Source organism: Nannospalax galili, unplaced genomic scaffold (assembly GCF_000622305.1).
Source record: "Nannospalax galili isolate Female #2095 unplaced genomic scaffold, S.galili_v1.0 scaffold737, whole genome shotgun sequence".
NCBI lineage: Eukaryota > Metazoa > Chordata > Mammalia > Rodentia > Spalacidae > Nannospalax > Nannospalax galili.
Genome location: NW_008341172.1, coordinates 155,113 through 178,007, shown reverse-complemented (window position 1 = coordinate 178,007; position 22,895 = coordinate 155,113). Strand labels below are relative to the sequence as shown.

At 43.5% G+C, this 22,895-nt stretch overlaps 1 protein-coding gene across 3 annotated transcripts in view; it reads right to left on the bottom strand.

Annotated features, from left to right (window-relative positions):
- Positions 1–568: 568 nt before the first annotated feature.
- Positions 569–22,895, bottom strand: part of Serpinb1 (serpin family B member 1) — a 29,178-nt gene continuing 6,851 nt past the window's right edge. Inside the window, exons 1-7 of one of the 3 annotated variants that reach the window (XM_008836668.3) lie at positions 9,518–9,665; positions 8,176–8,351; positions 6,485–6,622; positions 5,724–5,841; positions 3,863–4,005; positions 3,495–3,662; positions 569–1,082 (exon numbers count right to left, since the gene is read on the bottom strand). In XM_008836668.3, the coding sequence (XP_008834890.1) occupies positions 678–1,082; positions 3,495–3,662; positions 3,863–4,005; positions 5,724–5,841; positions 6,485–6,622; positions 8,176–8,343 (1,140 nt within the window). In that variant the 5' untranslated portion in view covers positions 8,344–8,351; positions 9,518–9,665 and the 3' untranslated portion in view covers positions 569–677. Of the gene's footprint in view, positions 1,083–3,494; positions 3,663–3,862; positions 4,006–5,723; positions 5,842–6,484; positions 6,623–8,175; positions 8,352–9,030; positions 9,052–9,517; positions 9,666–22,895 lie in introns of those variants that run through there. The other 2 variants (XM_017799041.2, XM_008836667.3) reach the window with 2 other exon arrangements.

Sequence of the window (22,895 nt, the reverse complement as noted above, 5' to 3'; positions counted from 1 at the left end):
ATGAAACTCTGGAACATTAGAGGGCTATAACAGGACAGTAGGCATGTGTAGCAGAATCATGGGGAAGGCCTATGTAGCTTCATAACAAGGGCCTTTCATTGATTGTTCATCTTTATTCCCACTATCTGCTTTTAACCCTCCCTTCAAAAACCAGAGATGTTGTCTATTGTGGCTTCCAAAACTCTACTGTAAAATAAATGAGATAGTTTCATGTCATAAAGCATGAGGAAACTAATTAGCAATTGTTATTTGAGGCCCATTCGTTAAAATGGTACTTTATTGCTTCTATTAAATTGATTTCATCATTTCTTTTTGCCTTATTTTAATTCAAGATTAGAAACAATTGACTTTGGAAGAAGCCGTGCATCCTCATGCCTATCAGCAGTATGTCCATCTCATGGGCTACTGCATGGTCAAGAATCTGTACATCTGACTTATTCTTTTACTTTTTGACTCAGTACACTCAAAAACAATCCCTGGAGGGTTTCAAAAACTAAAATAGATACCCATGCCAAGAGGCATGGGTGTAAAAAGCCAACAGGACTGAACATACAAAGGAAATTAAAGATCAGTTTCTGGATAGTGGTTTTATTGGCAATGATAAGTGGAGTTACCACCATTAAAACCTCAGGGATAAAGCTCTACACGCCTCCTTGTGCCCCCAAAGTCTCTTTCTGCTATGGGGAACAGACTCTGCCAAGGAACAGCACATTAGCTGTGGGATTGTGCCGAATGAAGAAAAGGAACGGATGGTCTGCAGTGAAGTTTTTCTCAGGCAACAGCATGCAGAAAGTAGCGATGCCTGCGGTGGCCGCCGCTGCCTCTGTGCCTTCCTCATTCACTTCCACAAAGGACTTGTGAACAATTTTTGATATGAAAAGATCTCTGGTTCCTGACATGCCAGACAGATCAGCCTTGCTACTGTCAAAGAGATCCTGAACTCCTAGGCGGGCAAGGTTGGGGTTCAGGATGTAGCTCTCTTCCAGCTTGAACCTAGGCAGTGTGACATTGACGTCAATGGTTTCCAAGCTCTCGGGTTTGGTCCATTCACGCAGTTTTTCCAAAGTTAACTGCTCCTCAATCTGGAGTTAATGTAAATCAAAAAGAAGTGAAATCAGTTTTACATAATTAGATTGATAAGGTACTATTCAAATGAGTAGACGCACAGTGACCATTGCTCACAGCATTTCCTTTATGTATTGTGCCCAGATTCCAAACAGAAAACTTTATTTTTGTCTGACAACTGGAGATATAAAACAAAAATATGTTCCAAGACCTTGAGTGTCCAAGTATAGGAGTGTTGAACATCATCAGATCTGTCATCCATCCACCAACTCCCCCACTCATCTGTCCTCCATCTATCATCTACCCACCCTTCCTCACCTACACTCATTCCTTCTGTCCATGTCCACTTCCCTTCTTACTCGCCTCCTTCTCTCCCTCCCTCCCTCAATCCCTTGCTCCCCCCTCCCTTCCTCCATTTTTCCATTCATGACTTGTGTGCTGGACAGCTTTAGTGTCAACTTGACACACCTGGGTTGAAGGAGCCTCAGTTGGGGAATTTCCTTCATTGGACTGGCCTGTGGCCATGTCCATGGGGCACCTTCTTGATTGAGTGATGTGGGAGGGCCCAGCCCACTGTGGGTGGTGCCACCCCTGGGCATGTGGGCCTGTGTTGCATAAGAAAGCAGGCTGAGCAGGGGCCAGGGGAGCTAGTCAGTAAGCAGTAATCCTCCATGGCCTGTGCTCCAGCTCCTGCTTCCAGGTTCCTGCCCTGAGTTCCTACCTTGGGCTCCCTAACGAACTGTGACCTGAGAGATGTAAGCTGAATAAAGCCTTTCCTCCCCAAGTTGGTGTTGGTCAGAGTGTTTTGTCACAGCAAAGGAGAAACAAACTAAGACAATTTGCCAAGCCCCAACACGCCGAATCCCCTTAATAGGCCATGACAGCTTTTGTTACTCCAACTGCAAAGGAAAATTAAAAAGATTTCTTCTATTTATTCTGAAACCCTCTAATGCTGTGGTAATCTGTAAACGTCACCAGAACTAGAGTCATCTCTAATAACATCTAGGTAAAAAATGTAAAAGGTACATAGTACATTGGACTTATTTCCTCATTTAAAATGAAGATAAGGTGCTAGTGTGGTGGTGGGCAACCCAACAAGATCCTGGCTGTGAAACAGAAAGAACAGAACAGCCTAGATAGAATAGAGTTGGGAACTGCACCTACATTGTAACATTGTTATGAGCATTAAATAAATTGATGCATACAAAGTTCTTGGTGCATATTAAGTACCATTTAAATATCAAATATTATTCTTATTGGGACTGTTGGACTAAAACAGAACCACTTATCCTATTGATAGTGACCATTTTTTTCTTGATATTAGAGTCTCACTTACTTCTATTCCTGTCAGGAGATGTCCAAGCCCATAAGTTACATATAAGGGAAACATCATGCAGATTCATATTAGGAAACGGGCCTCACTCTCAAGTTAATGTGGCACATGAGTCTTATCTATCGTGTACTCATTGAAAAGTTCATTGGAATCTACACGGATTGAATAGTGCAATAACAGGATTTCATAGTATAGGATGAAGCTGTAGACAGCAATGATCTGGGGTCAATCTTCTTCCTCAGTAAGTCAGTTCTTATCTTAATGTACTTTCTCTAAAATTAGCTCAAGAGACCTTCTGGGCGAGCTGCCACTTGTCTGTTACATTTAGTATAAATCTTTAGATCGTTCCCCCATAATGATTTGCTGAAAGTAGCAGGTGTTCTGAAAATTTATATATTAGGCTTCTGGGTTGGGAGTGTGGCTCAGGATTAGAACTGTAGCCCAGAATGCACAAGATCTTGGGTATTGATGATGATGATGATGATGATGATGATGATGACGATGATGTTGATCATGATGGAATAAATGTGGGGCCTCAGAAAAGCAAGCAATGATGGACTATGTTGACAAAAATGGCAGACTACTGGCAAAGAACTTCCAGTAAGATCAGTGGATATACAGGGCTGGAGAGATGGCTCAGTGGTTAAGAGCACTGGCTGTTCTTGCAGAGGGCCTAGGCTCAGTTCCCAGCTCCCACAGAGTAGCTAACAACCACCTGTAACTCTAGTTTCAGGGGATTCAATACCTTCTTCTGGCTTCAGCAGATATTGCACACAGATGGTGCACTTATATTCATGCAAGCAAAACACACATACGCATAAAAAAATAAATTTTAAAAAATCAGTGAATATGCCAGGCACGGTGGCAGACGCTTTTGATTCCAGCACTTGGAAAGCAGAGACAAGTGGATCTCTATGAGATCGACATCAGTTTGGTCTACATAGGGAGTTCTAGGCCAGCCAGGGATACAGGGAGGCTACCAAAAATTAAAATAAAAAATCAGTGGATATATAAAAGCATTTACTGTGCAGTGTTCACACAGGGAGGATCAATAGAGTAAAAGGAAACACGAGTCACGGCATTATGAGCCAGTTACCTTCTTAAGACCGGTGGACGCGTCCTCAATGTCATCAGGCAGCAGGATGACCATGCTGAGCTCCTTGCCTTGGTAAGGCATCTCCAGTACCTGGCACTTGAGCTCTGGGATGTAACCGTATGGAAACTTTTTCTTTTGAAACATCATCTTCACTGTCTTTGTGTCTTTCTGAATGGTTACAGAAATCACTCAGGTTATTCTCTCTGGTCTTTAAGAGTAAGAAGAATTTGGGGCTCAAGGTAACGTGCTAGGCAGTAAAGCACAGGCTTAACATGGGAGAGGCCCAGCGCTCACACACACACACACACACACACACACACACACACACACACAGCCAAGAGAAGTTTTGGAAAGTGGCACCACCTGACCTTATTCAGTCGAAACGGTGCATTAGTTGTGTCCTCCTTCATGAATTTCTCCTCCCACTTTCCTTTGAAGTAAATGGCATTCACCAACACAAGTTTGGTCATGTTATCAACCACACCTGAAGGTAACAGTTCTGGAATTTTCCCTGAAAAGATTAAGCAGTCTTTTTCAAAATTCCATGTTGGAATTCTAAATTTGAACTGATAGAGTATTATCTCTAAAATGTGATGCAATATTTGATTTTAACTTGGTGTTAAGTTAGGAAAGACTCACTGACACATTTTTATTTTAAACAAGTCAACTTGCAAGGTTCACTGGGACAGCTCATGCCCAGAATACCCTGAGGTTCTAAGTTCCATCTCCAGAGCCAGAAAAATAAAGTGTCATTCTGCCTGACTGGATGGAGCACACCTTTAACCCCAGCACTCTGGAGGTAAAGGAGACCAACCTCCGTGAGTCTGAGGCCAGCCTGGTCTACATAGCAAGTTCAGACCATTCAAGGCTACATAGTGAGACTCGATTAAAAAAAATCATTAAAATAAGTCAAATATCTTCAAAGACTTAAAACAAGGAATTTCTCCTTTCCTTAATTATGTGGAAATAATGAGCATTATTTTGTAAAGGATCATTAAAAGAATGGGCAGTCACAAAATAAAAAAGAAAGGAAGGAAGAGGAAGAAAAAGAAAAAAAGAAAGAAAGAAAGAACGAAGAAAGAAAGAAAAAGAAAGAGAGCTAACTATACCCACAGCCCCAGGCACTGTTGGGAACAACTGATATAATGCCAGGCAGGTATCCTCTGGGTGCGCTGACTCACACAGTAAAGTGATGGAGGAGAGAAGAATTATGTTGCTGAATTGAGCCCTGGGGGTGAGTCGCTCCCCTACCACACTATTTCTGACTTACTAGACAAGATGTTGACAAAAATTATTTCAACTGCAATGTTTGTAGACAGTGATTTCATGGATTACATGAAGTTTCTCATTCCATTTCTTTCCATGTGGCCATTAAACACTTTAGGGCAGGCATTTTTATTCTTTGTATTGTATATTCAGTGTTGGTTTTAACTTTAAATGGTAGTTTAGGGGAAACTATGGGAAGAGGTACTTGGCTGCTTGCAGTGAATCGTGTCTACATGTCTCCTTTGACTCACTTCTGACATGTGAAAGTTGTCCAGCAATGAGCAGTGGCAAAATTTTTTTAGGGAACAGTATGTGAATGTCAATGTGAGAGATCAGGGTTGGGGAAGCTGAGGGAGGAAGAATGCGATGCCAGGGAGAGGGTGGGTGGCACGAAAGAATCTGTGCATGATGGCTCCGCTAGGGTTTGGGAGGGTCCCTCAAATACCCACATCTTACAAAGGTTTGGTGTTCAGCCCAAATCATATTGGGGGGCAATGGAACCTTTAAGAAGTGGAGCCCTCATGGGAGGTCTTTAGGTCACTGAGGACTTTGCTCTTTTTTTTGTTTTGTTTTGCTTTGAGACAGGGTCTTACAGTGTAAACTCATGGCAATCCTCCTGCCTCAGCATCTCAAGTTCTGGGATCACAGGCTTGTGTCAACACACTCAGCATAGTGGGGGTGCTACTGAAAAGGATTGTGGAATACTTCTCTGTTCCTCTTTCCTGTCTCTTCCTCTCTTTTCAGTTGCCACAGTGAGGTAAGCGGGCCTCCTCGGCCACATTAACCTACCATGAAGCACAATGTGTCCATAGGGCCAAAGCAATGGGGCCAATTGGTTATGGATCGAAACCTTCCAATCTGTGAGTCAAAAATCAACCTTTTCTCTCTATACACCGAGAATCTCAGGTATGAGCTACAGAAAGAGAATGGTAACGAACATATCCATGCTGTCCAGTCTCTCACCTTCTGTCTGGCCTTTGACCCACTGGTTTATGGTCTTCCTTGCATCCTCAGAGGCATGCTGAAAATCCACACTGGCCAAGTCAGCACCATACATTTTTTGAGTTGAAGCCAAGAACTCCTATTTTTTAAAAAAAATAGAATTTTCATGAACAACTCTTATTCCCTACAGGATTTTTCTAAAATCCCGAAAAGAAAAAAAAAAAATTGTTGCAAAAGGCCACTTTTAATTTATTGTAAAACAAAAATTCTAACCCTTATACTTTTGTATTGTGTTGAAAACACATTACAAAACATGTGACACACCATTAAATTTACTGTCCTAACCAATTTTAAGGATAAGTTCAGTAGTGTAGTGCTCAGACTTTTGGTTTTATATAAAGGTTGCTAATTCATTTTGAATCTTATAATAGCATTTTTAAACATCAGCAAATACTGATTGTACTTAAAAGTGAATTATCAGATCTGCTTTTGCTCTGTGTGTGTGCGTGTGTGTGTGTTTGTGTGATCTGTGTGTGTGTATTTGTAGAGGCTAGAGGAGGACGTCAGGTGTCCTAGTCTATCACTTTCTGCCTTAGTCCCTTATTCCCAGGTCTTTCACTGAACCTGGAGGTAGGCTGGCTACCCACAAGCCCCAGCGATCCTCTTGTCTCCGCTCCTTACAGTTCTGGGGTTACAGGAGAGTATGTGGCCAAGCCTAGATTTTTACATGGATGCTGAATGTGAATATGCCAGTTTCAGAATATGAAGTGCCAGGTACTCACAGGAAGGAAGTGGTAGGTTTTCTCGCCATATAATCTGTTAGCAAGTTTCAGAATATAGGAGACTCCGCGTTTGCTGACTTCAGCATTCAGGTTTTGAAATCTTGAATGAATGTCCTCAACAGCATCGAAATGAAAAGTCTAAAATAAAGAAAATATTCTTCATGCAACTATTTGTCTTGAAGTTAAAAAGTGGTTCCTTGGTGTCTGTGTCCATCAAATTAATGTTTTTATTCCTAATACCAATTAGCAGCAGCCTACTATTTTATCAATGTGTTATTGGGAGGACAAACAAAATGAAATCCAAGACTTATAGCTAGATGAGGCATAATAATTATATTAGAAATGGATTTTGCATCACTTTTGGTATAATTTCATAAGTGTAAATGGTTGACACATTAAATATTTATGTCTGCTTTTTTTCTCCCAAGAAAGACTTAAATGGTGCATATTGATGTTGTGTACCATGTATAGTTGTGCTGAAAATTCTCAGAAATAAACTGAAAATAAGAATCATCCTGTATTCAAGACCCCAATGATATGACTGATCAGGGCCTTTTTCTGTGGTCACTGAACTAGCACCCACAACTTAATCCCTTTAAAAAGAACTTCTTTAAACTTATTCTGACAAGTTTAATTCCCCACCTGTCAGTTTCAAATCAATAGGCCCTTTATGGTTTTATGAGGTCTGGGCTGGTTCCCTACTTTTAAGACACAAAGAACAGAAACTACACAGGGTCCTAAGTCCATGCTATTCAGTGAGATAGGCCATGACTTCTTGTAACTGTGATTCACCTACTTTAATGGAAATGTGGTAGAAGAAATCCTTAAGACTAGTCTTTCCCGAAGTTAGAAGCCCCTGTAAAGCCTCAAAATCAGAGCATCTGCAACCTTGCAAGAAAGCACCCAGTGACAGGTACAGTGTAGCACAGCACAGGTCAGCTGGAAAACAATGTTCCCATTCTATGGAGGCCTCCAGAAGTGGCTGAGTTCTCTTAGAATCAAAGAACACTGAGGCCAGAAGTCCCCTCCAACCCCTTTAAGGAAGCAGGTGGCTGGGGGTGAGGGGCAGAGAGGGCAAAGGGGACCTGCTGTCTCCCACCTCACCAGTGGCTTGAACCTGTTCCTCAGGCCACTGGGCCTCTCCAATGCATCTTCGTGCAGGGCCACAGCCACTCAGGTCTGCCTCAGACAGGCACAGGGTTAACCACAGGAACACAGACACATGGTTGTCTTTTTCCTTGTCCCTGAAAACAAGCAACAACACCAACCTGCCCACTGTAGTGCATTTCCCTGTCTCATTTCTCTGTGTTTGAAGGTGACACTACAGAATAGGTATCATGTACCGGTAGTGTGGTCACATGCACAGCAAAAACAAGAAATGGTGGCCTGTGGAGGTTGGGGGTTTATAGAAAGCTATCAGATTCCTTCCTGGGACTAGGAGCACCAGCCTGTAGGGTTGTTGTTGGCTTTGTTCTCTGTGTGTTCCCAACAGAACAAAAACACTGTGCATGCTTGGTGCTCAGTTAAGAGCTGTGGGTGAAGGAGCAGCTGTTCTTGGGGCTTTTCTGATAGTCGGACAGCATCATGGCTAACAATCAGACTCAGCTGAACACAGTTAAGAAACACACCGAAGAGCTCAAAAGTGAGCCAGGGGGTAGTCTGGGGAGCAGGACAGTGTTGCTTGTGCTAACCTTGGAGAGCTGGGCAGCAGTAACACCTCTGGTCCCCAGAAAGACCATGGCCATGGCCGATGAAATGCTGAAGGGAGAGATGAAGATATTTCCCGTGGTGTTGTTTTCACTCAGCGTCTGGAACAGCTGCAAGGCGAAGAGGGTGTTGGCTGTGCTCAGCTGCTCCATGGTGAAGCCTGTAAGGCAGAGAGGAGACCAGTGTTGTCCACTGCCACACCAGCAAGACTCATAGACCTCATCGCTGCCAGACACTCTAAGACCCTGCAGCTTAGACTTGTCCCCTGTCCTCCACCTTTTCCAAGAGGCCAAGAATACTCCCACAGGCACACAAAACTGGGGCCAGACTTATGGCAGTGATACAGGACCCAGGGTGTCACCTTACAGATGGGTGAGTCTGAAGAGAGACCAGGCTCGAGACCTTGGCACAGACCCCACATTGCACAGCCTTTAAACCACTAGAGCTTTCATATCTCTGTCTCTGGTTCAAGTCCCTCATTCATCTGGGCAGTGACTCCATTAAATTTATGGAGAATATGAAGGATCCTATTAAAAACCATAGCAACCCACCCTGCAGTCAAATTCTGGCAAAGATAACAACATATTCACTCTCATTTTTGAGATTTGGTTGCCCATGCCTGAGGTCAAGCTTCCAGTCTCAAAGCTGGCTTAGGTGATGCGACTTTGAGAATCTCACAAATCCAGCATCAGGCTGGGGGGCGGGAGGACGGGGACGCTGTACTCTGTCCCTTTTGCAATAGATTAGGCGCTGGTTAGGGGTTCCATATGGACCTCCCACTAACCCATCTAGGCTCAGACCCTCAGTTTGCCCAAGCACAGGCTGCTTAGAGAGAGTACCAAGTCTGGTCGCTGTTGCCTACAGCACTTTAGCATCCCTCCTTCCCTCCAGGCTCCAGAAATCCGCCCCACAGGGCTTTGAGGGACCCATCTAGGCTCAGACCCTCAGTTTGCCCAAGCACAGGCTGCTTAGAGAGGGTACCAAGTCTGGTCGCTGTTGCCTACAGCACTTTAGCATCCCTCCTTCCCCTCCAGGCTCCAGAAAGGATCCGCCCCACAGGGCTTTGAGGACTTATCCCTCCACTTGGAGGAAAGAAAAGCTAGGAGGCGGAGGGATCTCCAGCTTAGCTCCCAGTTGCTCAGCTCCTGGCTGGGTCACAGGGTGGTGCTGGGGATCTGAGGTCGTCTGTCGCGAAGCCCCCAGGGGGCCTGTCTCCACTAGCTGCCGGGATGAGGGTGTGGCGGCGACCCGGGGTTCCGGGATCTGCCGGGAGAGGTCTGGCCCCTCCCGCCCTCGCCAGCTCCCTGCACCACCCACGGGCCTTACCCACTATGCTGCAGGTCCACTTCAGGCTGGGTGTAGGCTGGGAAGGAAGCGCCTGGAGCCTGCCAGAGTCCTTATAACAAGCGGAAGGGGAGTGTCCTGGCAGGCCGGCCGGGTGGAGGCTGTTTTCCTTGGTGACTGCCTTCGAACCTAGCTCGCAGGGCTGGCAAAGTAAAAGCGGCAGTTTGCGCGGATCCTATGCACTGGTTTCCTGGGAGGATCAGTACTTTTCTCAGGTCTAGGCTTTTCCTTATCCATCTGTGGCAGAGGCCTAATAAACTTTCTTGCTAAGGTGTGAATGGCCGAGGTGATATGTGTCACCTATAGGGCAATGATTGCCTTCTGAATTCCATTTGTACACTGCAAACGCTAGGATCTCCTTTTGTGGGGTGCGGGGGACAGGAGAAAACAAAGGCGCCGGGATAAGACGACATAATATCAGTTCCAAAGAGCACCCTTGACAGGCTGATCCCTAGGAGGAACTCAGAACTCACAACTCGCTGGCCAGATAGTCTTGTGGAATCATTGAGCTCCTACTTCACTGAGAAACCTTGTCTCAAAAAGTAGGGTGGAGACCTATAGAGGAAGCCACCTGATGTCCAGCCTCTGGCCTCAACACATGCATATACACATAGGTATGAGCCCACTCACACACATGAACATGAACACACATGCCACATCCCCACACCTCTCAAAAAGAAAAGGGACAAGAAGATTGCACTAACAGTTGATAAAAAAATTCTCCAGTTTGAAAACAATGGCAAGAGTTTAATAACTAAAATTGTATAGTGTTTCATAGTTTATTAGAATGAAGGAACAGCCATAGTTAGGGAGACATGATTAGATCAGAACTGGTAACTTCACTACCATTTCCCACAGAACTAGAGAACTCCCTCAGAGTCAGAAAGTCAGGAAAGATTAAAATAAAAGCCCAAACACCAAGCTAAAAGACAGGGGGCAGGAAAGGCAGCTTCCTGGGAGAGAACTTGGGTCCCTCTCACAGCACTAACCTGAAAGAAAAAAAAAAAAGCCCTCAAAGCAAAACAAACAAGCAAATAAACCTAAGACCTATAAACTAGAGAAAACAGTGCTCTGAATTTGCATTACTTTTTCTGTGACACTATATTTCTGCTCACCTGAACCCGAACAATTTGGATCAAATAGAACACAAAAACACTTCCTAAATCAATGCATATATTAGAAGTTTGAGGAAAAGCTGACCTTTATACATCAACCCAGTTCAAGAAAGGAAAGTCACATCCTGTAGATCTTGCCAGGTGCAATGTCAGCCATCATGTAGATGGATCAGAGGGTGGCCCTGGTGGCCCTGGTGGCACTGGAGGGGGCCTAGCACCTTGGCATCCCTTGGTTCCATCTCCACCCACTGGATCCCATTGAGGGAAGGCATCAGAGAAGAATCATTACCAGGGCACAGTCAGCACTCCTGTTTGGAGTGTGGGAGCAGGGTGGGGAGGGGGCTGACTCACAAGCCACCCCAGGATGTGCACTCTGAAGGCACAAAGGACAGAGTGGCTGATACACCAAGACTGAGATTGCAGGCAAGTAGTTGCTTGGCCACCTCCATCCACAAGCTCAGTGCCCCTCAGTATGTGCTATAGGACATTTCCATATGCTGAAGTGCAGGGCTTGGTGTCCATGTATCCTGGTCAGATAATGCCACCCCACTAGCAGATCATTTGCTGTCCCACCTTCAGTTGCTGTTAAGAGTCCTGCTTCATCCTTCAATAGCGCCATTGGCCTGAGGGTGACAGGGTGCGTGGAGTCATCAGACTCCATGGGTGTGAGACACTTCTGCATCCATTGGGCAGTGAAGGATGATTCTTGGTCCCAGTGAAGCAAGTCTCATAGGGGATTGTACTGGCTAGTTCTTTTGTCAATTTAAGACAAGCTAGAGTCACTGGAAAGAGGAAACCTCAAATGAGGAATTTCCTCTATCAGACTGGTCTGTAGGTAAGTATGTGGGGCATTTTCTTTCTTTCTTTTCTTTTTTTTTAATTTAGGAGGTCCCAGTCCACTGTGAGTGGTGCTATCCCTAGGTAAGTGGGCCTGAGCTGTATAAGAAAGCTTATCTGATAAAGCCAGGGAAGTAAGTCAGTAAGCAACTCTCTTCCATGATCTCTGTTTCAGTTCCTGTTTCCAGGTTCCTACTTTGAGTTCCTGCCTGACTTCTTTCCCTCAAAAATGGATCGTGCCTTGGAAGTGTAAAATGAAATCAACCCTTTCTTCCCCAAGCTGGCTTTGGTCAGTGTCTTATAACAGCATTCTCTTTGTTCATGTATTTATTTATTTTATTACACTTTGGTCTTTTTGAGACAGGGTCTCACTGTATCCCCAGCTGACCTGGAACTCACTATGTAGACCATGCTGTCTAGCCTTGAACTCACAGAGATCCACCTGCCTCTGCCTCCCAAGTGCTGGAATTAAAGGCATGCACCACCACACCCGACTGAATAGCTCTTTTATAAGGGCCTTAATCCCATCCACAAGGGACTTCTTAATACAATTAGTTTAATTTCAATATACAATTTCAAAAGAACATAAACATTCAAGCCAGTGTCCTATTCCATCCCTGATCCCCCCAAATTCAAATCTATAGTTCAGCTATAGTTGGAGTATGTCTCCTGAGCACGCATGTGTTGAAACATAATCTACATTGTAAAGTATCAGGAAGGTAGAAGAGCATTTGAGTGTAGTGCTTGGGAGGTGGGCGCTTTGGGAAGTGGTTAAGATTATATCAGGTTCCCAGGACAGGTAGGAGTACTGATGATTGAATATTGGAGGCTTTATAAGACAGAGAGAGGCCAGAAGAGACACACGTATGCGCTTGTCTCTTTTTATATGATACCTTTTGCCTCCTTGGTACTCTTCCAGCCCGAAGACCATCATTAGATGCTGGCTCTTCAACCTTCATAACTTTATTGTTATCCAGCCTCAAGAATTTTATTATAACATAAATAAACAGTATCCTTTCACATAAAAATGCATTTATTACATTCCAACAGCTCCCCCTAGCCCCCAACTTCATTTATTCCAGTATTATCAAATTCAGATCTGAGATTCAAAGAATGATTCCTAATGAGCTAAACAGCTGTTGGCCTGCAAAATCAAACAAGCTAGGTGCTTCCAAAATAAGGTGGTGGGACCAGCTTAGGATAGATGTTCCCATTCAAATAAATATGAGTGGCAAGCAAGAAAAAAAGGCACAGTAGGCCACACAAAGATCCAAAGCCCAGCACCCCAGGCAGTATCAAAGCTCAGGGCTTGAGAATAATCACATCTCACCCTGTTTTCCACATCTTAAATACATTTCAGGGTGGTTGGGACCCCATCTTCATGATGGCTAAGTGGAGCTCATGCAGCAGCCCTCATGGGCTGGAATCCAGTGATACAACAGTAGCTCTGCAGTTCTGGAGTCTGGGGGAGGCTCTGTCTTTCAGCTCCGCTAAACCATGGGGACCCTCTTCAGTAGAGTAACCCTTGGCTCCAATAGCATTGCCCTGGGATGGCGCCACCTCTGTGGCCAGTCTCCAGTTCTCTGGCCTTCTCAAGGCCTCCCTTGAAATCCAGGTAGAATCAACCACGCTGTTCTACCTCAAGCACTACGATGGTTTGCAGAATTGGCACCTCCTGATGTCATCAAGGATTTCCTGAAGGACAGCAGAACTAAGGAGTGCCACACCCGACTGTGGGAGCAGAGTAGAAGAGACAGCCCTGGGCAAGGAGCTCTAGGACATTAGGTCCCTCCCTTGAAACTCTTGCTTCAGGCACTCAGGCCTGTGATGGGTGTTGCAATCCGTTTAATATCTGCCAAGGCTTTGACTCATTTTTCCTTGCCGTGACAACAGCATCTGGCTTCTAGTCACATTGACCTCCTTATCAAAGGTTAGCTTGGGTCACACCCTTCATCTTCTCTCCTAGGCCTGCCCATTTTTTAATATGGCCAGGTGGAGAGTTTTCCAAATCTTTAAGTTTGACTCTGTGTGTGTGTGTGTGTGTGTGTGTGTGTGTGTGTGTGTTACTGAGGACTGAGCCCAGGGCCTCCCACATGCTAAGCACATACTACGCATCCTATCCCGGCTTCTGTTTTGAGGAAAGTTCTTATAACTTGCTTAGGCTGGCCTACAGGTGGCGATCTTCCTGTCTCAGCCTCTCTTGCAGCTGGGATGAAAAACTTGTACAACCACACCCAGCTTCTCTTTGTATTATAAATTCAGTCTTTCGTTATGCAATAAGAAATAAAGCCCCCTCAACACTTTGCTCAAAAATTTAAAAAATTTCTACCAAATACCCTAGTTCATTGCTTTTAAGCTCTGCCATCCACCCAGCACCAGGGCATGGACATAATTCTGTCAAATTCACCGTCATTGGGTGACAAGGATGGCCTTTTCCTCCAGATTTGCATACTTCATTCCTCATTTCCATCTAAGGTATCGTTAGAATTTTCTTTGCCACCCATGTTTCTACCAACGTTCCAATCACAGCCACTTAAGAAATCTCTCAGAAGATCTGGGCTGCCCCATAGCACTTACTCCTGAGCCTTCACCACAGTGTTCTTAATGCTCCTAGATGACATCCAGCTTGCACTTCCAACTCCTCCAACCTCTCCCACTACTCAGAGCCAAAGCTCTTGTCACGGTTGTATGTGTGACTGCAACTTTCAGAGTCTTCTGCTATTCCTATCATCTCCTGTTTGCACCAGTCTGGGTCGTGGCTCCCCATTCAAATAGTTATTTTTGTTATATACTGGATATTATACTAGAAAAGCAGATGCAAAAATAATTTGAGGTTTATGAGTAATGCCCCCAGAGATAACTTTCACTCACATCTACATGTGCCCATAAGCAGTAATCAGGTCCAGGATTGGAAAATGGGGTTGCTCATAGTGAGGCTGCACTGTGAGTTGTCCACACACACTCTTAGGGCCATGCAAATGCAGAGGAGGAATATTTGGCTGCCTCTCCTGGCAGCCACAATTCTGTTGCTCTTTCCTTAATCAGTGACCGCATCTGCCATTCGATTCTTGTCTACCTCCTCTGGACTCACAGTTGTGGCTGGGGCTCAGGTGGCTCCAATGGCCAGATTTGCCCCCAGGTTTTCAATTTTTCTTGGCTCTTGGAGTAATTCTTCCCAGCCTGTTGGGCTGATGACTACATTTATTTGTTCCATATTTTATCTTGGGGTCTGACATTAGATGATGTATTATGATAAAAAAAATTAAATGCTTCTCACCAAAAAACATGAGAATCAGAGTCTAGTCTCTAGAGCTTAAAAATATTTTGATCTGTAACAATTTACTTTTAGTCTAGTTGCCTAGGCCCGTGGAGTTTAGTTTCTATATGATTAACACTATTTAGAGTGAAAAACAGTGGATTTTGCTGGAGGAGTATGTTAGTCAGTTTTCCATTAGTATAACGAGTACCTGAGATAACCAGCCTAGGAAGAGAACAGGCCGATTTGGACTCAGTCTGACTCCTGTCCACGATCACACAGCCTCTGGCAGAGAAGCCAGGTGGAAATGGCAAGGAGCAGGCAGTGGATCCAAACTGCTCAAGTCAGGGCTGGGAAGAAGAAAGAGACTGGAGTCCTACATCCCCTTCAAGGACACATCTCACAATGATCTAAATACTTTCCTTGAGGCTCCTCCTCTTAAAGGTTCCATTGCCTCCCAGTCATACCACACTAGGGACAAAGCCTCTAAGACATGACCTTTGGGAGACATTCAACATCCAAACTACAAGAAAGAATAAAAAAAATGAGAGTTAGAAAGGCTTATTTTCTTTTATCCTAGAGTTACAAGAACCTGGAATATGGCAGGATAGTCCCATAGGATATGGGAAGAAAGGGGAGAAAAGCTTCCTAGTAAATAATTCGCTAAAATTTTATTTTCAACCTGTGGAACCTTCATGTCCATTAGTATTATCAGTCCAAGAGCCTTTATGAATGTAGCCTTGACTTTCCCAAGACCAGGGAGGAAGAAGAGGACAGGGATCACCCAGCTTAGAGTCTAAGAAACCTGTTCCCACCAGCCTCATAGAAGAACAAAATATAGAATCCCAAGGCCCATCCAAAAAAGTGCATCTGAAAATTGGTTCTATAAAACCAAGAGTCCCCATCTCCTCTCCCTTCACCCACTGCACAAAAAACATCCTATTGTCATGACAACCGATGTGAAGTAAGTCAAGTGTTTATCAAAAAACACACAGAAAACTTGTTAAAGAGACCTTGGTACCTCTGGTTTGCTTGGTAGTTCTTCATTTTTTCATCCTGTCTCAGCATCTTTGAGTCTACAATGTTGACTTCCTGACTTCCTCTGATCCCACACAAATTATATGTCATATATAAAGGACCATTAAAAAAGAGGATGCAGGGTACGACCAGGTGACATTTTAAATGAAACTCTGGAACATTAGAGGGCTATAACAGGACAGTAGGCATGTGTAGCAGAATCATGGGGAAGGCATATGTAGCTTCATAACAAGGGCCTTTCATTGATTGTTCATCTTTGTTCCCACTGACTATCTGCTTTTAACCCTCCCTTCAAAAACCAGAGATGTTGTCTATTGTGGCTTCCAAAACTCTACTGTAAAATAAATGAGATAGTTTCATGTCATAAAGCATGAAGGAAACTAATTAGCAATTGTTATTTGAGGCCCATTCGTTAAAATGGTACTTTTCTATTAAATTGTTTTCATCATTTCTTTTTGCCTTATTTTAATTCAAGATTAGAAACAATTGACTTTGGAAGAAGCCGTGCATCCTCATGCCTATCAGCAGTATGTCCATCTCATGGGCTACTGCATGGTCAAGAATCTATACATCTGATTTATTCTTTTACTTTTTGACTCAGTACACTCAAAAATAATCCCTGGAGAATTTCAAAGAATAAAATAGATACCCATGCCAAGAGGCATGGGTGTAAAAAGCAAACAGGGCTGAACATACAAAAGACATGAAAGATCAATTTCTGGATAGTGGTTTTATTGGCAATGATAAGTGGAGTTATCACCATTAAAACCTCAGGGAATTAGTTCTAAATAAAGCAGCCTCATACAGGTGTTTGGGCCCATCTAGTGGAAACCCACTCCATTCCAGCCCCTCACCTTAGCAATTACATGTACATGGACCCAATCTATATGGATGCCCCGCCCAGCCCAGCCCAATCCAGCCCCTTACCAAATAGAGGTGTGTGGGCACATCTTCAGGGATGCCTGCCCAGCATAGCTCATACCATCCCCTCATCAATTACAGGTGTGTGGCACAGCTACCTGGATATCCAACCCAGCCCAAGCCAGTCCCTTATCAATTACTGGTGTCTGGGCTATCTACATGGAAGCCCATCCTATCTCAAACCAGTCCCTTATCAATTGCAGGTGTGTGGGCACAACTACATGGATGCCCATCCCAAACAATTACAGTGTAGCCTTTATCAATTATAGCTGTGTTGGAAGATCTACATGAATACCCAGTCTAGTAGTGCATTTCAGCCTGTCCCAGCCACTTATCAAGTATAGGTGTGTGGGCACATGAAGGGACTGTGAAATAGTGTTCCTAAGGCTTTAAAACTATGTTAGATAAATTCAGCTGTAATCTTGAGTATGTATGCCGGGTGAGTCTTATCTCATGAGAAAGCTTATTCATGAATGCTTGCTGGGGAGTTATCTCCAGAATGCTGTTTCTCAGGAGACACTTGATCTCCGAAGAACATCTTTGGTGATAATGCTCTCTTGCTCATGTTTTACTGAACTAATATATTCTAGTCCCTTTATTATTATTCATTGTTCTATAAACATTCATCTGTAATGCTAATGAGTATGAGTATATAAACAGAGTTGTCTGTGTTTTGGGCACTCATATGTGGATGAAAAATAAGAGTAAGAAAATAAAACCTCAAAAAAAAAAAAATCTCAGGGAATAAAGCTCACACGCCTCCTTGTGATTCCAAAGTCTCTTCTATGGGGAACAGACTCTGCCAAGGAACAGCACATTAGCTGTGGGATTGTGCCGAATGAAGAAAAGGAATGGATGGTCTGCAGTGAAGTTTTCCTCAGGCAACAGCATGCAGACAGAAAATATGCCTCCGGTGGCAGCCGCTGCCTCTGTGCCTTCCTCGTTCACTTCCACAAAGGACTTGTGAACAATTTTTGATATGAAAAGATCTCTGGTTCCTGACATGCCAGACAGATCAGCCTTGTTTTTGTCAAAGAGATCCTGAACTCCTAGGCGGGCAAGGCTGGGGTTGAGGATGTAGCTCTCTTCCAGCTTGAACCTAGGCAGTTTGACATTGACGTCAATGGTTTCCAAGTTCTCGGGTTTGGTCCATTCACGCAGTTTTTCCAAAGTTAACTGCTCCTCAATCTGGAGTTAATGTAAATCAAAAAAAGAAGTGAAATCAGTTTTACATAATTAGAGTGATAAGGTACTATTCAAATGAGTACACGCACAGTGACCATTGATCACAATGTTTCCTTTATGTTTTGTGCCCAAACAGATTCTACCTAGAAAATTTCACTTTTGTCTGGCAACTGGTGATATACAACAAAAATATGTTCAATAAAATAAAAAAGATTCTGCATAGCAGAAGAAACAATCAAGAAAGTGAAGAGAAAATCCACAGAGTGGAAAAAAAATCTTCACCAGTGACACATCTGACAGGGGTTTAACATCCAGAATACATAAAGAACTCAAAATACAAAGAAGCAAGAAAGCAAATGACCCAATTAAAAGATGGGCTAAAGATCTAAACAGAGAGTTCTCAAAGGAAGAAATAAAGATGGCTAAGAAACATCTTAAAAAGTGTTCAATATCCTTAGTAATTAGGGAAATGCAAATTAAAACCACTTTAAGGTTTCATCTTACCCTAATCAGAATGGCTAGGATCAAGGGAACAAATGCTGGAGAGGATGTGGGGAAAGGGGAACGCTCACTCATTGCTGGTGGGAGTGCAAACTCGTGCAACCCCTATGGAAAACAGTGTGGAGAACTCTTAAAAAACTAAAAATGAACCTACCATATGACCCAGTTACACCACTCCTTGGCATATACCCAAAGGACTCATCCTATTGTAGAGACACTTGGACATCCATGTTTGTTGCTGCTCTTTTCACAACAGCTAAGAGATGGAAGCAACCTAAGTGCCCGTTAACTGATGAGTGGTTAACAAAAATGAGGTATATTTACACAATGGAGTTCTATTCAGCAGTACAGAAAGATGAAATAATGAAATTTGCAGGTAAATGGATGGACCTAGAAACTGTTTAAGTAACAAACACTCAGAAAAACAAAAGACATATGTTCTCCCTCATCTGTGGATCCTAGCACCAAATCCTTATAAGTGAGTCCATATCCTGATGCGACTGCAGGAACCAGGAATATGGAAGGAAAACGGTGAGGTAAAGGGGAAGAAGGACCTGAGAGAGATTAGTAGGATAAAGGTGTTATTAAGGGAGAAACATGTAAAAAGTGGGCAGTTAAAGGGGAGGGGGGAAGGAGGACTATACAAATAACTATGGGAATAAAGGGGGAAAAATTCTCTAGATACACAGTATTAAAAAAAAAAAAAGCCTTAAGCAACTCTATGGAGATGGAAGAAAGCCCTTCCAAAAGCAATATGGTTGTTAAATGAACATCCCAGTGCCAGAGATGGGTTGCTCCCTATGAGCTGTTGGCCTGAGGGACACTAGAGGTCCCCAAAACAACAAAGGTCATTGCCAATAACGTTGATTGTACACCGGAAGTGAATGGAAAAACCCTATTGCTGAAGACACTGCATGATGTGAGCATGGGAAAGGGAGAAATCAAGCTTGGACTAAGCTGGACACTACCACTGGATTGGTGGCTTTCATAGTGCCAAAAGGCAACACACAGATGGCTGGGGGAGAATGGTCCCCTATAATTCTCCTCAACAATGGACCCCAAGATTTGTACTATTAACACACCAAACAAGATGTTCCTGCTGGTGCAATAGTGGAGTGTCTAGTGTATGTAAAACCAGCAAATTTTTGATTGGATATAATGCCTGCTTCTAGGGGTGGAACACACATCTGGTACTGTAGACCCGGCCAACCCCCTATGGAAGGGGAGAATATAGACCCCAGTGGGAAGTCACTGCAATTGTTTTGTTAGATGGAAATGATGCACCTGCTAAAGTACTGAACAAGTATTTGTGTTTACACCCATAGTATAAGTTATTATAGCAGTCACTGTTTAGATGTTCTTGTTTCTTGCTGTGTGTGTGTTTTTTACAGTAGATGGAATCCCACTGAAACTACCCAACAGCCCATGGAAAATAGATGATACAGAGACCCGAAAGCTCAGTGCCTTGCCACAATGGGAGGAAGATCATCCCACACCTACCACTCCTTCCAAGGCTCAGGGACTTTTGCAGAAGAGGTTGGCAGAAAGAATGTAAGAGCTGGAGGAAGGGGTTGAGTGTTAACTGGAAGTGTTCTCTGACCACTATACTGACAAGCTATAGACATACCTCCTTCCAACACTCATCAAGGAGTCAAGGGGGGAGTCAGTTACCCCTTCCACCCAACCAGTCAACCTTAGCTGCATGTAGGGGGAGGGGCAAAAGACATATAAGCAGAAAATACCAAGAGGCACCTCTCTCACATTTTGTGCAGCTGTCAGGAGGTCACAGGCTCTGTATGTATTTGAATATGGACTTTATGGCACAGCTGTAAATGTGGGGCACCCACTCTTCTTTAAATAAATCCCTACCCTATGCTCTGTTAAAAAAATATGTATATATATACATATATATATTTTTTTTTGTCTTTTTGAGACAGGGTCTCCCTGTAGCCCCAGCTGTCCTGGAACTCACTATGTAGTTCTATGTGAGTTACTGTCTGGGAGTCTCTTGGGCTACCTCGGTCAACATCTCAAGGATGGTATCTCCTTTCTGGCATTGTTTCTTGTTATGTAGCATTTAGCTGTACACATGGACTCTTAAAGAACTATGTTGATCCCTTTAATCTTCGGTTATACTTTCCTTTTGAGTGTTTAAGACCACAATTGGACATGATAAACTGTGGGAAGCGAGCACAGCCAAGCCAGCCAAAGATGGAGCCCTGGCTGGCTGCCAAACCTTGTGCTGTTTACTTCAACTCTTGGCTGATTGCCAAGGCTCGTGAATCCTGCTTGTTTACCTCAACTCTGAAGTATGGTGAGCCCAAAAACAGGTGCTGCCAGCCTGATGATCTTGCTACGTGCCAATGAGCTACACTCTGCCTGGCCGCTGCACGTGTGTGAGCCCTGATTGGTACCGGCTGGGGGGAGGGCTGTTGGAAACGCTATATGAGAACTGAAGTGTGTAATAGAGAGCAGCAGAGAAAGAATGACTACAGCAACAACGAGACAGCATCATAGTGAGAAGCAGACAGCATCATAGTGAAGAGAGTAAGAGAGAATAAAGGAGAAAGAGAAACAGAAGCTTGAACCTCACCTTGGTGTCTGTGTCGTCTTTCCTCGGCTCTGCTGGCAGAGTCGCGGCTCGCGACACAGGAGTGTTGAACATCATCATGTCTGCCATCCAGCCATCACCCCTCCACTCACCTGTTGTCCATCTATCATCTACCCACCCTTCCTCTCCTTCACTCACCTTCCATCTATGCCTCCTGCCCGTCTTACTCTCCTCCTTTCATCCATCCCTCCCTTCCTCCATTTTTCCATTCATGACTTTCTGAACCCCTACCACACTGAATCCCCTTGATAAGCCATGACAGCTTTTGTAACCTTAATTTGCACAGGAAAATTAAAAAGATTTCATCTATTTATTATGAAACCCTCTAATGCTGTGGCAATCTGTAAACTTCACCACAACTGAAATACTCTCTAATAACTTCTAGGTAAAAATGTAAAAGGTACATAGTACTTTGGACTTATTTTCTCATTTAAAATGAAGATTAAGGTGCTGGCATGGGGGCACATACCTGTAATCCCAGCATTTGGGAGGTATGGGCAGGAGGATTGTGAGTTTAATCTTGGGCTACGCAACAAGACCCTGGCTTTGAAATAGAAAGACTAGAACAACATATATAGAATAGAACTATTTGGAACTACACCTACCTTATAGCATTGTTATGAGCATTAAATAAATTGATGCATATAAAGTTCTTGGCACATATTAAGTACCATTTAAATATCCATTATTATTCTTATTGTGACTATTGGACTAAAACAGAACCATTTATTCTATTGATGGTGATAATTCCTTTCTTGATATTAGAGACTCACTTTGCAGTGAGATAAAGGACCAGTAAGAAAATACAACTGTGAGAAAGAATGTATTGATGTCAGTATGGCAGTACACGATATGTGCAAATGACATCCAACTCCTTCCTGACTGCAAATGCTTCTGGGAAGGGAGAAGAGGGAAGTCACATGGCAGGCTAGGATCTCTGAAGGAAGTTTGCCTACTTCAATCCTTGTCAGATGTCCAAGTTACATATAAGGGAAACATTATGTGGGTTCATATTAAGAAACAGGCCTCACTCTCAAGCTAATGTGGCACATGAGTCTTATATATTGTGTGCTCATCATTGAAAAGTTCACTGGAATCTATACAGATTGTGCTGCTAATGAATAGTGTCATGATGGGATTTCATACTATAGGATGAAGATGTAGACAGCAAGGATCTGGGGTCAATCTTTTTCTTCAGTAAGTCAGTTCTTATCTTAATGTACTTTCTCTAAAATTAGCTCAAGAGACCTTCTGGGTGAGCTTCCCCTTGTCTGTTACATTTAGTATAAATCTTTAGATGTTCCTCCATCAGATGTTTGCTGAAAGTAACAGGTGTTCTGAAAACTTATATGTTAGGCTTCTTGGGTTGGGAATGTGGCTCAGGAGTAGAACTATATACCCAGAATGCACAAGGTCTTGGGTATTGTAGATGATGATGATCATGATCATGATGGAATAAATGTGAGGTCTCATAAAAACAAGCAATGATGGACTATGTTGACAAAAATGACAGACAACTGGCAAAGAACTTCCAGTAAGGTCAATGGATATACAGGGCTAGAGAGATTGCTCAGTGATTAAGAGCACTGGCTGTTCTTGCAGAGGACCTAGGCTCAGTTCCCAGTTCCCACATGGTGGCTACAACCACCTGTATCTCTAGTTTCCGGGGATTCAATGCCCTCTTCTGGCCTCAGCAGATATTGCACACAGGTGGTGCACTTACATACATGCAAGAAAAAACACTCATACACATAAAACAAAAATAAATTTTAAAAATCAGTGAATATGCCAGGCATGGTGGCAGACACCTTTGATCCTAGCACTTAGAAGGCAGAGGCAGGTGGATCTCTGTGAGATTGAGGTCAGCCTGGTCTACATAGTGAGTTCTAGGCCAGC